Below are 18,917 nucleotides of genomic sequence, written 5' to 3'. Positions count from 1 at the left end.
GATTCCCAAGGCAGCTCAAACCTCTTGGAGGATCTACTTTATTCCTCAATTCCACTGATTTTCCCAAACCACCACTACAGAGCACTCCAACACCTAAAGGTATTTCACCGGAGAAAAGATGTTACTTATTCAGAGTTGCTGGAGTAGTCTACGGAAATCCGCTCGGAGATACAGTGATAGCTTGAGCATATAGGGGCAAGCAACAGGACAGAGATCTTCGGCTCAACCCCAGATGTGGTCATCGGGTCGATAACCAGTAAACTGGGCTGGAGCCAAAAGTGGAGCATCATCCACACAAGGAAAGTGGTGTGCAGAACTAAGCATGTAAATCAATCGTTTGGAACTGCTTACTGCTCCTTTGAGGTCAAAAGCATGGCCGGGGATCAAGTCCGGTGCGGTGTTCACTTAAGATTAGTCTACGTCTCGGAGGTCACATATAATAATCACCTGGAAAGCACTTGATTAAAGGCATTGGCATGACTGGCCATGAATATTTGACATTCATCTGGAAAATCAAGTCTTGATGAGGGTCTACATTCCCAGTGAACAGAACAGAGGAGAAGACTGTCTCTCAGACACATACAGAACTCAAGGGCATGGAGACTGAACAGTTTTTTTGGTCACTCCAACGATTATCAGCTCCTGCAGCACTTCAGTAGGACACCAGAATTTGGAGGCACACCAAGATATACGTTCATGAAAGAGTGTGGTACGGAATGCAACTATGCACTGTTTGCCATGATCACAAGGGTGGTGGACCAGGTATGGTGACAATCAGCAGACCTAGAACCAATGGCATACATTTGGAGGTTACAAGTCTTGTTCCCATGTTTTGAATTTTCTTGGAATTCTCAAATCAGATTTCTCCACATTAAAAATTGTCTGATGGACTCTCGGGCTTTCAATCATTTGGTTATGGAGGGAACTGTACATCTCCTGGTCTGGATGACTTTAGGTGATGCTGGTTGATCTCGGGCCTATCGAAACAGGCTGTGGAGTTCATTTGGAGAGCACTTGTCGACTTCACAATTAGAAGATACAGATCGGCATGGAGGAGATGGACTAAGTGTGTAAGACTGGGTCTGGATTCTGTAGGGACAACTTTGTACAGGTCTAGAATTGCTTCTATGCGTTCGTACCCTATGGACTGCCCACAGATTGGTGAATGCACTTCGATTGGTGATTTCCGTGGGCCACATCTCAGTGGACAACATACCAGTGGGGCAGCGTAGAATAGCTTGCAAGTAGTTAAAGGTGTGGTGGGAGGGAACTCTTCTTTGGGGCCCAGCTACTCCCTTTTGTAGTTGGGATGTGAATAAGGTTCTGAACTTGCTTCTTTCAGGGTCTCAAAACAAATACTGAGCAGCAAGTAATGTAGGTAAAGCCTGGCCAAGCTTCAGTGTACTGAGTGATGCAGAAGGGGGTCTGAACAGGCGTTAGAGATCTTGGGCAGGATTCTTACCCCGGAACAGGGTATATTTGCAGTTGCCAGGCTAATTAGCCAAGTCTAATACTAATACCCATATGATCTCATCCCAGATATTCTGAAGCTGTGTGTGGTGTAGTGCATTAAAGGCTATAAAAAGATGATGAGAGGAGCTGCACCCTGTGGGTGTTTCTCAACTAATGATCTGCATCAGGAAGTTGTTTTTAGTCATCTCCTCTCCAACCGTCACCTGTGGAGTGCTTTAGGTAATGTAGAAAGATAGAATTGGTGTGCTGGTATTTGGGGCACACTCAGGAAGGGTGACTAAGACATCAAAGGCTTCCCTCCTAGGAGGCAGATTCAAGAACAATTTGGATGTTACTGGTTGCCTGTCTACACATTGAAATAGTCTTGTTTTGGATGTGGCTTCATTAGTGGCTTGCAAACTTTGCATTTTTATAATCCTCATGTCTGGTCCCGACAGAGTAAAAAATTACCAAGCAATAGTGAAGGAAAGCAGGGTTTATCCCACCTGGCATATTGTTCATGGTTAACCCCACCCAAATGAAGATTTCTACCTTAGGAGTAAGTTGTTTTAAATTAGCATATTTGGTACTGAACAGTTTATTACTATTGTACAAGAATGTGTTTGTTTTTTTCTAGACCAGAACTTAATTCAGTCATAACATTTGATAGTAAATTATTTTTGTTCCATCCTATTGTATAGGAACAGACCAGAAAAAAAACAAGATTATTGCTGGAAGGTTCTGCCAGGGAGGCTGACTTCACGAGAAGAAAGAGGGAGTGGTAAGCCTCATCAGGGATTGCTTAAATGTGTTTTGTATTCTGATTGGTTGTTTTGGACTACCATTTTCCTTTTGTTTCAAGGAAATGTAGTTGAAGGTCTATGTTTAAATTATTTTACCGTCTGGATCCTGCACTCAGCGGTCGCTCCCCCTCGAGCCCTGCCTGTCCAGAAAGTGCCTCAGAGATTTATAGCGCCTGGTATCGTTCGCACTGAAGAATTCATTCTTCTGCACTCAGTGCTCCTGCATAGCGCCTGATAGCGCCTGGTATCGTTAGCTCTGTTTAATTTATTCATTTATGCTCAGTGCTCCCGCATAGCGCATGGTACCGTTTGCCTTATTAATCTAATCATTTGCGCTCAGTTCATAGCGGCAACATTATTTATTTAATCACGCGTGTACTGTATTTGGGCATTTAGAAGGACGCCTGTACCCCTGCTTGGGCTCGCGCTACCCTCGCGCTACCCTACCGCCATTTTGCTGTTGTTGTGCTGTTTACCTGTCCCCGTGTCTCCTCCCCGCTCCCGCCTCCCAGCTGACCCTCCCACGCTCCGCCCCCCCCACACTCCATTTATGGACAGATGGACCTACGCGCAGCGTCCACGCGCAGCGGTCGCGCTGAAGGTGCGCCAAAGGTAAGCCCGTCTGCGCCCGTCCGCGCCTGGACCGCGCCCAGCGCCAGACCCCCTGGCCCCCGTACCACCCACCCCACCCGCATTACATACGACCCCTCCACCCTCTTAGCCCTAAACCCAGGTCGACACCCCAACTGCGCCCAAGCCGCCCCTGGACACACCCATGGACAATTTACATGCAACTCCTGCAAGTATGACAGCACCAAGACCAACTCCCCTTCCACTAACACCAAACAGATATCTGACACCAACCACCTACAATGCATCCTGCTCAACACTCGCTCGGTCCACAGACACGCCATCGACTTTTGGAATCTACTAGACACCATCTCCCCGGACGTCGCCTTCCTAACAGAAACATGGATGAACGCCTCCTCAGCCCCAGACATCACCATCGCCATCCCGGAAGGCTACAAGATCATCCGAAAAGACCGCACCAACCAAACAGGAGGAGGCATCGCTATCGTCCATAAGAATTCCATCCGCATCTCAACCAGCTCAGACGTCAACCTCGCCAGCGCCGAACACCTTCACTTCCAGATCCACACCGACCCCAAGACCACACTCAGAGGCACCCTCCTCTACAGGCCACCAGGACCCCGTGCACAATTCAGTGAAGACATCACCGACTTCATCACCCCACACGCCCTCCCCTCCGAGGACTACATTCTATTGGGAGACCTCAATTTTCACCTGGAGAAGAGCAACGACAACAACACCACCACCCTTCTGGACAATCTCGCCAACCTCGGACTCAAACAACTTGTTAATACCCCCACTCACTACGCAGGTCACACACTCGACCCTATCTTCACCTCCAGCAAACATATCTCCTTCAGTCACACCACAGCTCTCCATTGGACGGACCACAGCTGCGTTCACTTTATCTACAAAAAGACCACAACCCACAACCACCCTCAACCCACTCTGCGAAGAAACTGGAACAAAATCACCATCGACCAAATCTCCTCATCGCTTCTTCAAAACCCCCCTGCCCACTCCTCAAACGCCAACCAAGCACCCATTAACCTCACTCAATGGCTAACCAACAGCGCCGACAACCTAGCACCCCTGAAAAAACGTCAAATCAAACTAAGCAGCAAATACGCCTCCTGGTTCAACGATGATCTTAAGAAATCCAAGAAACTCTGCCGCTCCCTTGAGAAGGCCTGGAAAAAAGACCCAAACACCAGCACCAGGGACGCCTTCAAAAGCGCCACCCGCAGACACCACCAACTGATCCGGACTGCCAAGAAAGCCGCTTTCAAAGACCGACTTGACAACAATGCCCACAACAGCAAGAAATTATTCAACATCGTCAAAGAGTTTACCAACCCCACAGCCAACTCCAACGATATCACTCCCTCTCAAGCCCTTTGCGACTCCCTAGCCTCGTTCTTCCACGACAAAATCGCAGACATCCACAACAGCTTTGGCAACCAACCCGGAGACCAACAACCCCAACCTTCTGCAGTACCTTCACCCCCCTCGAACATCCTTCAGGACTGGAACCCAATCTCCACTCAGGACACCATCCGCCTGATGAACTCCATTCACTCAGGATCCCCCACAGACCCATGCCCTCACCACATCTTCAACAAAGCAGATTCCATCATAGCTCCACACCTCCGAGACGTCATCAACTGCTCCCTCAACTCCGCCACATTCCCGGAAAGCTGGAAACACGCCGAACTCAGCGCCCTTCTGAAAAAACCCACAGCTGACCCCACCGAACTCAAAAACTACCGCCCCATCTCGCTCCTTCCATTCCCGGCCAAAGTCATCGAGAAAGCCGTCAACAACCAGCTCGCCGCCTTCCTCGAAACCAACAAATCCCTCGATTCCTCACAGTCCGGCTTCCGAGCCAAACACAGCACTGAGACCGCACTCATCGCAGCAACAGACGACATTCGAACTCTACTGGACAACTGTGACACAGTCGCCCTCATCCTCCTCGACCTCTCCGCAGCCTTCGACACAGTCTGTCATAGCACCCTGTTACAACGCCTCAGAAACATCGGAATCCAAGGAAAAGCACTGGAATGGATCACCTCGTTCCTTGCCGGAAGAACTCAGAGAGTCCGCCTCCCACCATTCAAGTCAGAGGCCATTGAAGTCATTGCGGCGTACCACAAGGATCTTCACTCAGCCCCACCCTCTTCAACGTATACATGAGCCCCCTCGCGGCCATTGCACGACAACACAACCTCAATATCATCTCCTACGCTGATGACACTCAACTGATCCTCTCACTCACCAAAGACCCTAACACCGCCAAAACAAACCTACATGAAGGTATGAAAGAAGTAGCCGAATGGATGAAGCACAGCTGTCTGAAACTGAATTCAGACAAAACAGAAGTCCTTATCTTAGGTACCTCCCCCTCCGCCTGGGACGACTCTTGGTGGCCAGAGGCCCTTGGAAAAGCACCTATCCCGACGGACCACGCACGGAACCTGGGCGTCATCCTGCACTCTCGATGACCAGACAAGTCAACGCCGTTTCATCATCTTGCTTCAACATTCTTCGCATGCTCAAAAAAACATTTCGCTGGATCCCCACCGAAACTAGAAAAACGGTCACCCACGTTCTGGTTACAAGCCGCCTGGAATACGGAAACACCCTATACGCCGGTACCACCGCAAAACTTCAGAAAAAACTCCAACGCATCCAGAACGCATCAGCCAGACTCATACTAGACATCCCGCGTAAAGACCACATTTCTGGCCACCTGAAAATCCTCCGCTGGCTCCCCGTCAATAAGAGGATAGCATTCCGCCTCCTAACCCACGCACACAAAGCACTTTACGAACTTGGACCAGAATGCCTCAACACACGACTTTCCTTCTACACCCCCTCTCGCCAGCTACGCTCCTCCAACCAAGCCCTTGCTGCTGTACCTCGCATCAACAAAACCACCATGGGAGGCAGATCCTTCTCCTACCTGTTGGCTAAAACCTGGAACTCACTTCCCACTCACCTTCGCCTCACTCAGAACCACCTAACATTCAGAAAGCAACTCAAAACATGGATATTCGACAAGTAATCCCCCACCCTTCTTCAAGCGCCTTGAGACCCTCTGGGTATGTAGCGCGCTATATAAATTAATTGAATTGAATTGAATTTAATATTCCTTTATGGCTGTTCATAAAGTGAAAAGAAAAGGTCTAATTGTCACCTCCATATCCTTAATAGAATTACAATTTTCCTTCATGATTGTTAGGAAAGTTTGCATTCATGCTTCAACTGTAGCACATGGAGGCTATATGAACATGCCTTTCTATCGTCATGTGTGCATTTTCTCTGATCTGTTATTTATTCTGTTCAAAGGACTCAAATCTCAAGCCTACTGGGATGTTCCTGGCTTTTTTTCTGCAATTGCTCTCTAGTAAATTTCTACCACTTCCACTTACTAGGCTATGGAGAGAAAGGCAATCTGTGGCTGTGGTTAATTGACTGATGGGTACAGAGCTTTTTCCCTGCACCACGGAACGAGAGTATCTAGGCCCCAGTGGAAAAAGATAAATCAGTCTCACAAAATAAGACCCTTCTCTTCCTCGGAGAATTGCTTGGTGAATGCAGCATATTGTGCAAAGGCAGCAATGCAGGTGTCCTTTAAAAAAGTCACAGTAAATGTCACCCAAAAAAAGAAGTCCCACTCAAGTGAGTGAAGTGCATTGTATCTGCTCTACCCCTACAATCAGTTACTGCCCTGGTGCTGCCCATGACTGTAAAATATGTAGAACCTGCTCGACAAGACGAGAGCTGAAGCACTGAGTACAGGCTGCTTGTCCCCTTCCTAAAACTCCCTGAAGATGTGAAAAGAGGTACGGAGATCTGCCCAATAACAACAACAACCTGGAAAATGGATCATTTGAAACAAGTGGACCATATAGACATCCATACCATTTGCTGCGCTCTCTCTCTTACGGTTCAGTGTGGAAAGGCAAGGAAGAATTCAAAAGTGGCACCCTTTGATTAGGCATTTGTTTTCATCCAGTGCACACAATGTTAGATATACTGGCTCTACTAAGCCAGTACTTAAGTTCATCTTTTACATTTGAAGAAGCTTTATCTATTTGTACGGAGGATGGTATGGGTCCCTTGCAGAAATCTGTGCTGCTCGGACTCCCAATTCAAGACCCGGGCGTAGAAATGAGGTTTGGTCGCTGCTGCTGTACTCTCCACAGAAGAGGAGGTGGACTTTAACCAGAGGAACGTGTTGCCCAAGTCTACATGGGAACGGGCCTGAGAACCCCACTGATAGACACCTGGTTGACAAGGAAGAGCCCCCTAATATTGGAGGTTCTCGCCAGCAACCCAAAATAATCTATCAGAAAGAACACTATTACTCCATACAGATCAACTTGGGTAAGCTCGCGCATGTACTCTGCCCTGGTTCCACAGGCCTGAACACCTAGCTCCCACATTCCAGCATTAGGCCGGTTGAGTTAATTTCTGGGTGTCACGACAGTATGGATTGGAGGACACAGAATTCCCACATGATCTACTCTAGTAGATATTTCTTTTGACCCTACACCACCTGTACATGAGTCAAAAAAGACCACTAGAGTAACTCCCTCAAACGACCCCTCCCCTCCACCCCCAGTCTTCTGAGCCTTATGAAGCCAATAAGATACTGGAAAGTTATGCTTCATTTACTTGGAAACGGCAGAGTGATAACTCTTTCACAAAGAAACTACATCCTCTTTTGGTATAAATAGGATTGTCTAGTCATTGCATGTGCAATATTAATACCTGTGCAAGGAGTAATTGCACTGATTAGTTAACCGCATGGATGCGGTGCATTTTCCCGCTGTACGCGGCAATTTCAAAATTACCGCGTTACATGACGAGCTCAGCTCGTCAGGAGCGTACGGCAGGTTACGCTCATGACGAGCTGAGCTCCTCATCAGCCCCGAAGGGGTTAAAGGTACCATGTGGACTGTGGGTACGTGAAAAACAACTAGGACTATAGATGGGGTGTGCCTTGTACAATCAAACTCGTTTAAATTAAAAATCAAAGCATGCAACCTAACTGAAGCTTTGAATCTTTCAGCTAAAAGCCTAGAATAGAGTTTTAACACTGAACTCTGTTTTAAATGGCAGTTACAATGCACGTTAGGACTGCATTTTATTAGTTGGACTTAGTTTTTTATTGCGAACCCAAGTTGCATCCCATAGAATCTTTTTGGTCTTATTTTTACTCAGATATTCTCTATTGTTCCTAACCTGTGTGGCGTCTTTTTTGGTATATTCATTGTGTTACTGTGAGTGTTTGTGTGTGTTGCACAAGTACTTTACACATTGCCTCTTTAGATAAGCTGGACTACTCTGTGGCAAGCCAACAATAGGTGAGCACAGGTTATCTTTTAGAGTGTATCGAGCTTTCCCTGACTAGGGTGGCGGTTCCTGCCTGGCCTGGGTGCATAACTCAGCCAACCAGCGTCCCATATGTAAAAAGGATTAAAAGTACATAGGCACGCTAACCAAATCTCTTGTGTTCTGGCTTCACAGCAAATCTGTAAAAATGTATTATTGGCACACAAAAATATTTTATTATGAACCATTAATTCAGTAGTGTGTCTTGTGTGATGAGGACTTAAGAATTAACACAATTGACTGTAATCTGTAAAGGGTTATCAATACCAGAAATCAATTCAGGAAGCACACAAAACCGAATTTACCTGTCTTCTGTTCAAAGAATGGCAGGGTGGCCAGCGGAACAGTCTTCATGTCAAAAGGCTTGTCTGTAGGCTCCAGCGTGTACTGATGCAGGGCCTTCTCCATTCCAAGCACAGACACAGTCAGCCCTGCAAAACAAGCTTTTATTAATTGCACATCCCTAAGAGAAAGGACCCTTTGTGCTGGGAAGAAACTACGACAATGGATAACAATGCATTCCCATCCTCCAACGCCTTTTCCCAGGAAAAAGTCAAAGACAGTCACAGAACAAAAACGAATTAAAAACTATTGACCACGGTGAAGTTAGCCACGTATTAGTACCTTACACCCGCTAGGCTCCACAAGGGCAACCCATCCCGGAGCGCGCCCTGCTGGAGGGGCTGTGGTGAGGAGGGCACTCCACCACACCTCCTATGGGAATGCACAGAAGTCAATGCGTATTGGACAGCAGTCCTTAACGATATAGATAGCTCCCTAGACACCGAAATCCCACGGTTTCCAGCCTACACCATTTTTGGTCTCCCAAATGCACTCACCTTCCCTTTGAAATCCATACGGGGACGTCAAATGGGTCTTGCAATACAGGCTGCCTTCCAGCACATCCTCTCCCTTTGGGGGACTAACACGAGGCCCACACACACGGGCTGGTTGCATAAACTTTGGTTCACTTTAGGAATGGAACGCATCCAAGCTACACACACTCAGACTTCAGCCACATTCCACACTGTTTGGCAACCGCTGCTCACACTTCTCTCTCAAGAGTTTAATGAAATCACTTGCCCACGATACCACTGTCTGCTGCGCCTGACAGACCCACACCACACCACCACTGAATCTGAGCAAGAAACACTGTAAACAAGCGGTCACAGAGATAACCCACATTAACGGGATTCGGCACACTGGTTGGAGAGGGGGGGGGGAGTTCTTGGGGTTGGGAGGGGGGTTTGTTCCTTTTACCTTCACCACTCTGGCTTCATGGACGCTTATTACTAAATGCCAAGACTCATTTGAATGACACAACAAGTGAACATTGGTGGGGCCCTACAACCTTTGCGATATATGTGCTAGGCTCTTTGGAGTGGTTCCTCCGACATGTCATTTACCTTATCTTGTGGCTTCAACTGCGCAGTGTATTATCTATGTTTATCCTTGAAACCAATAAAGCAAATTTAAACATAAAAACTATTGAAACCAGAGAAACCTCCCTTGGCTCTGCTCAGAGTAGATGGTACAGCGGGGCTTGAATAACAAGCATAACCAAGAAAAAGAGTGGTAAGGTAGACCAAGTCTCCTAAAAAAAGTAATAAGGTCATAGGCAGATATAAACTTAAGCCAATCAGGGTCTGTTATCTTTTCCCGGAGACCTGCAATATTCCAGCTCAGGAAAGAAAGGGTGCACTTAGCACTTGTGAAAGCCACTGAGCCAGAACTTGATAGGGCAACGGGCCCGTTACTGTGCACCGGTCAGGGCAAAGAAAATAATGATTTCACCAATGGCACTTGTATACATTTTAGGGAATTATTTAGGTTTCTAAGTAATCTTTAACCAATGTCCGTAGTACAGCAAAGTAGATCATATATGGAGATTTTAATGCTGAACTCACTGTAAATATCGAGGACCTGGGCATTAAGGGTCTAGTGATACTACTCAGAGTTAATGTGAGTGGAGGGACAAAGTGCAGTCTTTATTTAGTGGATCATGACTTGATGGACTTGGTTTGTTTCTTTAAAGGGGATAGTGCAGCTTTACCTACTTATAGAGAGAGCTGGTGGGCCTCTACCCTAGATTCTATTTTTACAACTAAAAACTTTCTTTCCTACTTCTTCCAAAGTATGGTTCTCACTGGGGGGGAGGGGGCGGAGGGGGGGGGGAATTCCCCGGCCGTTGCTTTCTCCCAACACTCCGGTAATGGATTAACTGTGGTACTGTTTCTTAAGAAATCTATAGCTACCTTTTGTCTTTTGATGAGGAAATATCTGTGATCTTTTTGGTGCTGCTTAGCTGAGGAGAGTGGGGAAGTTCTTTAAGACTATTTTAGCTTGCTATGTGCCAGTATCAACAGCCACTTAATGAAACCAATTTCACCTGCTCCAAAACGCCTACAGCAGTTTGATGGGTTCTGCTCAGCGGCTAATCGCGGATTCAGAAGGGCTCTTCTGCAAGAATCCTAGGGTACCTGGGGAAGTACGAGAGGCAAGGAAATGTTATAAATTCACCCTCAGGAGCAGGAAGCACTCTCTATTAAATAAGGATTAGGAACAGCTTGCAGAATTGATTGGCTTAAGTTCTTTGATATGGGCGTAGAGGTCACCCTTGTAAATTTCTTATACAATTTACACAAGAATTTAACTGCCAAAGTGCATTGTGGCTCAGATACTTTTCTTTTGGCTCAATGGGGGTGTATTTTGGGAACTCTTGTTTATTATATACATTGACCACTTATTCCCAGACTTGGATGCCAGCTCTGGCGGTGTTCCCAAAATCACCAACATCTCTGCACAGGCGTTACTTTACGCCGTTGATGCAGTCTTGTGGCCAGGAACCAAGCTTTGCAGAATCTTTTTTTTCATTCATGGGTAACCCTGATTTATCAACACACTTTGGGAAATGTCATTATAGTATGTGGCCCAGGAAAGTGAAGCATGGCATCCTTGACAGTTAAGGATCAGCCATTGAGCTGTGTGAGCAACTTTCATTATCTCTGGGTTACCTTCAATTCATGGGGGTTCATGGCAGCCTCAGATTAATATCTCGCGCATGAAGCTCAGCCGGAGTCATTTGAATTCCTTACAGCCCAGTTTAAGGGCTCAGTCTCTCGATTTTCATAAATGTATAATCAAAAATGTGTCCCAGCGGCCCTGCACAGCATAGGGATTTGGGGATATCGAAATCCTTCCGCTCTGCAAACCGAGGAAAATTGTATCTGCAGGAGTTTTTAATCTCCCTCCGTCTAGCTTCCATGTTATTTTCCACTCTGAGTTGAACCTACCCTATGTTTCCGAAAAGATCAAATTGGCCCCACTATTGTTGCGGGTTAGTGTTTGGACCAACACTGAGGCAAGTATTAACAAGGAGGTAATTTTAGACAGTCTTGAACATGACAGAAGCAGATCTATTCCTTGGTTGCACTATGTATAGAGGACTTTTAATGAATTAGGTTTGTCTGATTAATTGTCTTCACCACATACTCTACTTAGGACTGATAAACCACTGGTTTAACCCCTTGGACGCTCATGACTAGCTCAGCTCGTCATGAGCCACGGTGCTCGTGTGCTCATGACGAGCTGAGCTCGTCATGACCGTTGGAGCGCTCGCACGCTGGGCTAATTCCCCTGCTGTGCGAGCGTTCTAAAGAAACTGGTGTGGTCTTGACGAGCTGAGCTCATCATGAGCACACAACCACCGAGGCTCATGACGAGCTGAACTCGTCATGAGCCTCGGTGAAGGATTACATCGTAACCTCAGCATCGCAAGATCCACTGTTTTATCTTACCCTGGAACTTAATAGATGAGAGAGATCACTTCTTTTTCATTTTAGGGCAGGTACAGAGTGAAGGCAGTTGTGTTCAAGAAGAAGCCCATCAATGGGGAACTAGTTTACCCGTTTGGCCCTGTGGCGGCGTCTCGACACAATGTTACACTAGTTTTTTTTGTAAGTTTTACAGGTATTATCTTCTCCTTTTTTTAAACTGATTTTAAAATAGTTAAAAAAATGTTTTTTTAATAATTTTATTTAGCAGTTGCCACAGATCATTGAACCAAGTAATGATAAATACAAAGGCATCTTACAGCAATATAATACTGGATATGCAGTCCGGGTGTTTAAGCAAAATGGTATATTCAAACATCATTGAATATCAAATGGAAAAAAAATCAATATTATCCTAACCCACATCAGACCTTATAACCATTGTAGTGGTCAAATATACTGGTTTGTTCCTGCTTTTGAAGCCTGGTCTCCTCTGCTTAATCCAGCAGTTAAACAGAGCGTATCTGTGTGTAACATGAAACCCAAATATCATACGTCAAGTGCGTCTCACCCCATCCTTGTTGGTGGTATGCCCTGTTCTCGGGACTTGGCAGAGTCATCCTGCTGTGTGGTTAAATATGTTCTGAACGGGCCCCATACGTCTCTAGGCCTGGAAATAGGGGGATGGGGGGGGGGGTTGTGCTTGCATACAACTCACTTTTCATAGAACATGATGCTAAACTAGTCATCCAGCCCTTAATTGAAGGCGAGGCCTTCCCACCCCAGTATATGGCAACTTCTCTTTTGGCTAACAGCAGGCCAATGGTGACAAACTTCTCGATCTTGGGAGGGAACTGAGCAACATACCAAATTAGTGCTATTTCTGGTAGGGGCACCATTGGGACTTTTACCATACTGCTTATAGTGGCATGTACTTGTTCCCAAAACACATGTAGACACGGGCATGTCCACGCCATGTGGGCGAAGTCCGCGTTCGGAACCTTGCATTTAGGAGAGTGATGAGATCTGGATGGATCAATTCTGTGTGTTCTGGATGGGGTTATGTATGTTCTACGCACAATTTTAAATGTATTAATCTATTACAGCTGTTGAGAGAAGCATTTTTTGTAACTGAACAGCAGTAAGACCATTGTTCATCTGTGATTGGATTGCCTAAGTCCTTCTCCCATGCGGTGCATACTCTATTGTCATCGACAGGAATAATAGCTGCACATGCTTTATAAAGTTTGGAGATCAGGTGAATACCTTGTTCGCTTTCTATTACCATAGTCAGTGGTGTGAATGACGTGGGTTTGAGAAGGAAATCAGGGGCTATGGAGCATAGAGCAGGCCACAATCTTTTAAGAACAAATGTATCCATGAATGTGGCTTCAGGGAATTGGGATACATCGTTGGCTTAAAAAATGTGGCCCTCCGGAAACGGATCACCTAGGTTAAATTTAGCACATGTACGCTGCACAAGTCTTTCATCTGTGATTGGAAGCAACCTGGCATTCGAGAGAGGTAAGACGGAGGAGTAAAGAATTGGAGTGCAAGTAAGTTGTCTCAGTTTCTCCCATGCACAACTGGTTTAAATACCGTTTGAATATCTTTGGGGTCTCTGGGGAAACCGGTAGGCAAGATCGCTGCCAGTGTGTCTGGAAGAACCAGATCCGATTCCGGACGTAAATAGGGAATTCTTGCATCTGGGTGATACCACGCCTGATCGTAGCTACACTGGGCAGCCAAGTAGTATAGTCGCATGTCTGGGACGCCGTGTCCCCCTCTGTCATAAGGTAGTGTAAAAATTTGCCACTTAACACAGGCTCCTCCGTTGCCCCATATCAGTCGTATTAAATGAGTGTGTAATGTCGAAAAGAAACTATTAGGCAGGGGGATCTGAATATTATGAAATAAATAAAAAAAATTAGGAAGTACTACCATTTTAACAAGGCCCACTCTACCTGCCATTGATAATGGCAGCTTGAGCAATTTGTCCATTTGTTCCTCTAAGGCGGAAACAGCCTGTCCATAGTTTCATCAAACTATTTGTTCAGCATCCAAATGTATATGGATGCCTAAATACTTAACCGATTCTGTACACCATTCTAGTGGGAGCTCCAGGTCCCATCAGGCTGAACTCGCCGTGAGAGGAAAAATTACGGACTTTTTCCAGTTTATGCCCAACCAGGAGTATGAACCAAATCTCAGAATTTCTCTCAATAGAGGGTCCAGGTTTGCCGGCAGGTCACAGACGTACAGTATTGTGTCATCCACTTATAGCGATACCAACAGCTGACCCGTGTTGAACTGTAGTGCTCTCTGTAGGCGTTTTTCTTGAAAATGTTGCATTAGTGGATTCATGGCTAAAATAAATAATAGGGGTGAGTGGACATCCCTGTCTTGTACCTCGTGAAAGGGTGAAGGGAGCAGACAATGTGCAGTTCAGCCTCAGCCTAGCTGTGGGTTGGCTGTATAATAATGCTGTTGTGGCTATGAATCCGGTCGGCATCCCCATACGTTGCATAATAGATCTGACGAATGGCCATTCAACAGAGTCGAATGCCTTCTCGGTATCTAATAGAATCGCGGCAGCTGGGACATCCGGATTTATTCTATGTAAAGTATTAAATAAGGTACACAGATTAAAAGCACAAGAGCGGTGGGGAATGAAACCGGACTGTGCTGGTGATACTATGAATTCCATTAATAGTGAAAGTCGAGTGGCGAGAACCTTGGCTAATACTTCATAATCTAGGTTCAAGAGCGATAGTGGCCGGTACGAGCCACAGTTAAGGGGGTCTTTTCCTGGTTTGGGGAGGAGGATAATAATCCGCCTCACGTAGAGTGGGGGGTAAGACTTGCCTCTCCAGGGCTTCGGCGTATACCTTTAAGAGCTGCGGAATCAACAAATCTTTGAAGGCTTTGTAAAAGGCCCCGGTGTATCCATCTAAGCCAGGGGCGAGGAGGATTTGAGGGCAGTGATGGCTTCATCTATGTCGGTCTCCGAAACAGGCTCCGCAAGGAAGTCCTGCATGTACTTCTCCAGATAGACCAGCACTACCTCAGATAGATAGGCTTCTTGTCCTGTCCGATCCTGTCCTATTCTAGAGGTGAACAGTTTTTTAAAATGCGACGAAAACTCCATGAATGTCTGTAATGTGTTGTCCTGATTCCGTTTGTAATTTAGATATATACGCATTTTGATAAGGAGGTCTGATCATCTGAGCTAAGACCCTACTCGGGCGTTCGCCCTCGCCGTATCTCAATGCACTATGGTATTTCCCCATAAATAGAATCCCTGTGTCTGCTGTGACCCTGTATTCCGCAAGTAGCTCTAACCGTTGCTTGTCAATCTCCGGGTCTTTTGCCAATGGCTGTCTGGAGTCTAAAGTCTTATGGTCTTGTTCCAGATGGGCCAGGGTTTTCTGTAAATCTCGCAGCACACTGGCGTGTTTAGATATGCATACACCCCTCAAATATGCTTTAAAAGGGGGCGTGGCTTGGCTGCGAAGCGGAATGGCTGCCTGATCTCGCAGCTCCGCTGACCGAGTTAATCAATGCGACAATTATATGCACTTCTGGTGTGGGAAATCGGACCTACATCCCCCAGATATCGTCTCAACGGTCTGCCAGCTGCCCGGTGGTGAAATAAGGGGTAGGACGCTGGGTGGAGCGAGGAGATCGCCGACTGCAAACTAGCGGAGCGGAGGCCTGGTGGACGAGCGGAGACCGCGGGCTCGCTTTAATCCTCTGCCCAGACGGGGGAAATAGGTCGCCGCGCATGACCGGAGCCAGATAGGAGGCGCCTGTACCCGTGAGCTGAGAAAAAGCACCGGACTGTGTGAGACGTCAGCGGGCTGCTTTATATGCACGGAACCACCGGGTGAGCAACAATAAACTGAGAACTACCGGCACTACCACGCGCCTCGTGCGCCACTTGCTACGGCCCGCAGCAGCGGTATTTGCGGTGATATGGAGAGTCGCCTAGCGTAAGGCCCGGTAAGGTCCCAACAGGGCGTTCACTGCAGGCTGCAAGCTCCCGGTTTACTCGAAGGAGTGTTGACTGTGTGGGTGCCTTCGCGCTGAGCCTTCGAATTCACTGTAATAAGAGGCCATGCCTGAGTGACTGGTGGCGCACAATGGCAAGCTGATCGCCCGCACTGTCCTCCCTTGCAGAGGCATGAATGGAGCTCCCCTGCTGCTGCCCTGAAACCACCTCGTGACTGGCGCTAAAGTGTGAACAATATAAGGGGGTTCCAGGGAAAGGTGCTACGATACCTCAGGGCACCTACCTGAGACGCCGGCGAGAGTGCAGAGCGCATGAACGTGAAGACGCGCGGGCCATTTTGTCCTGAGATTGCCCCATAGTCCAGCACTGGTGCCTCGGCCTGGAAACACGGCGTGGACTTAAGGGATCGGAGAAATTTGCGCAGGCTGTGCCAGTCTCGTGTGGATACGCCGGAATCGCAGGCCACGAGACAGCCCTGAAGACGCATTGGACTCGGAAGGTATGTGACTTGGGGCTCCGGCGGGTGCATTGGCGCGAAATCTGCCGCTGTTGGGGGTCCGGCCGGAATTGAGAAGAAATATCTACTGGAGCGTGACACTGCATATAGACGGCGGCGCCGCAGCCACTCCTAACTTACTGCGGTGTGTGGGAGCCGAAGATGGGGAAGCCGGAAACAAGACAGCCGAAGCCGACCTTTGACAAGACTAAGCAGAAGACCACTGGACAGGACCAGTCGGAAGATGACGCGACTAAGAGTGACCAGTGCGGCTCGCAAAATGCCAACATAAAATCCATGTTCCAAGAACTGAAGACGAGCTTGCAAGGCATAGATCACAAAATGGATGATTTGGCAGCCCGCATGGACAGCATCACAAGGCGAATGGACAAGCAAGAAGGTAGAGTGGGGGTGCTCGAAACGCGAGTAACTGAAACGGAGGAGAGTCAAACCGATATGGATAAAAAACTAAGCGGCATGGACAAGATTTTGTCATTAATTCAGCAGAAGAACGAAGATTTGGAGGCCCGCTCGAGACGCAACAACGTCCGCATAACGGGCGTGGCGGAATCAACAAACATAATGAAAATGGAGCTGTATGTCGAGACAATGATGACCGAACTATTTGGAGCGGGTTTCTCACAGATGTTCCTGGTCGAAAGAGCGCACAGAACCCTAGGCCCCCAGCCCAAGCCAGGCGCGTCGCCCAGACCTATTATTGCCCGCATCCTGAATTATAGAGACCGGGACACCATATTGCGCATGGCGAGGGACATGAAAGACCTACAATATCAGGGTAACCACATATCAATATACCCGGATTTCACAATGCAGGTCCAGGCAGCTAGAAGGGAATTTGTACCGGCTAAAAAGATTTTCCAGCAACTCGGCACCAAATATTCGCTTATATACCCGGCAGACCATCCTTCTTTGTGGACGCGAAGGCGGCATTACAATATGCCAAACAACTATCACGAGATCAGAAGAATCAGGCGCAATCGGAAGAGCCGGAAGAACGAGAGAGGCTGAGCGATGTTAAGTGACTGAGGCCAATACTTTGAACTACATGCACCGAGCCTCTGCAATCACGGATCTGTGATGACGAGTGTATCGACCTGTGAATCTGCTGAAAAAAGACCTGTACAGATAAGTTGTCAAACGTGAATATGAGTGGGGGGTTGTAGAGTCCTTGAGAGATCACTACCAGGCCTGCGCTCGGTCGCCCTGGCACAAGTACAGGGTTAGTAGGCGACCAACCCACGTACCCCAAGGGATGATTCCCATTGATCAATGTTTGCTGAGGAATCCTACTGGGTTCTTGAAGTTGGGGAGGGAGGGAAGGGGGGGTGATGCACGACCTGATTGGGGGGTTGGAGCGGGAGGGGCAAGGGAGGGTTCGAGATTGGGATGGCATGTTGAGTTTTGTTTAATTGTAAGTGATGCGACGTATGTTGCAAATGTCAACACTGTATGGAACACTGAAATGCACGGAATGTTTGACAAGCAAAGATGTCGTGCTAAATGCTGTCCAGGGGTGGGCAGAAATGCGGACAGTATAATTACCACTCTGATTACTTGGTTGCTGGAATCCAGGTTGAGATATAAAACCGTGGCAGTAAGAACAATGTACACAACAGTGTTATGACAATGGCTCACATTAAGTGGTTAACCTGGAATGTACGTGGAATGAATGATAGCTGTAAGGCCAGGCTGGTTCAAGCCTTCCTACTAAGAAAAGCTATAGATATATGTTTCCTGCAGGAGACTCACCTGACTACTAATGCTACCACTATGCTCCGACACAGTAGATGGGGTGAGACTGTGCACGCACCATATTCGAATTACTCACGAGGGGTGGCGATATTGGTTAGACGGGGCCTTAATTGGACGACGTCAGAGGTGGTACGTGACCCTGACGGTAGATACATATTGCTGGTGGGGACGTTGTATGGTATGCGAATGATACTGGTAAATGTATATGGCCCTAACGATGACAACCCTGACTTCTTTTGTGATGTATGGCATAAGATTCAGTCCCGTGGCCAGGCCGCGGTTATGTGGGGCGGAGATTATAATGTTGTATTGTCAGACACCATGGATAGACAGGGGGCGGCCAGGGAGCATCACCCTAGGGCGGCGACAGCACTTGGGGACATAATGTCAGACGCTCAACTGATAGACTCATGGAGATTGCTGCACCCCGAGGCCCGGGAGGGGACATGCTTGACACTACACAGGGCAGCATGGTCCAGATTAGATTATTGGCTGCTGACACGGGACATTCACGCCTTAACACAGGAGGTAGAGCACCTGCCCAGATCGCTTTCGGATCACGCCCCTGTCTGTTTGACACGATCCACCCCCTCACAATATGCCCAACCTTTCAG

General features: G+C 47.4%; 1 protein-coding gene across 2 annotated transcripts in view; it reads right to left on the bottom strand.

Annotated features, from left to right (window-relative positions):
• COPG2 (coat protein complex I subunit gamma 2) overlaps positions 1–18,917 on the bottom strand; it is a 408,642-nt gene that overhangs the window by 183,367 nt on the left and 206,358 nt on the right. For both annotated transcript variants that reach the window (XM_078677502.1, XM_078677504.1), the window contains one exon: positions 8,555–8,680. In XM_078677502.1, the coding sequence (XP_078533628.1) occupies positions 8,555–8,680 (126 nt within the window). The remainder of the gene's footprint in view (positions 1–8,554; positions 8,681–18,917) is intronic.

The sequence above is a fragment of the Lissotriton helveticus genome, chromosome 1_1, assembly GCF_964261635.1.
Source record: "Lissotriton helveticus chromosome 1_1, aLisHel1.1, whole genome shotgun sequence".
Classification (NCBI taxonomy): Eukaryota; Metazoa; Chordata; class Amphibia; order Caudata; family Salamandridae; genus Lissotriton; species Lissotriton helveticus.
Note: the sequence above shows the minus strand (reverse complement) of the source record. Positions and strands in the feature narration are given on the sequence as shown.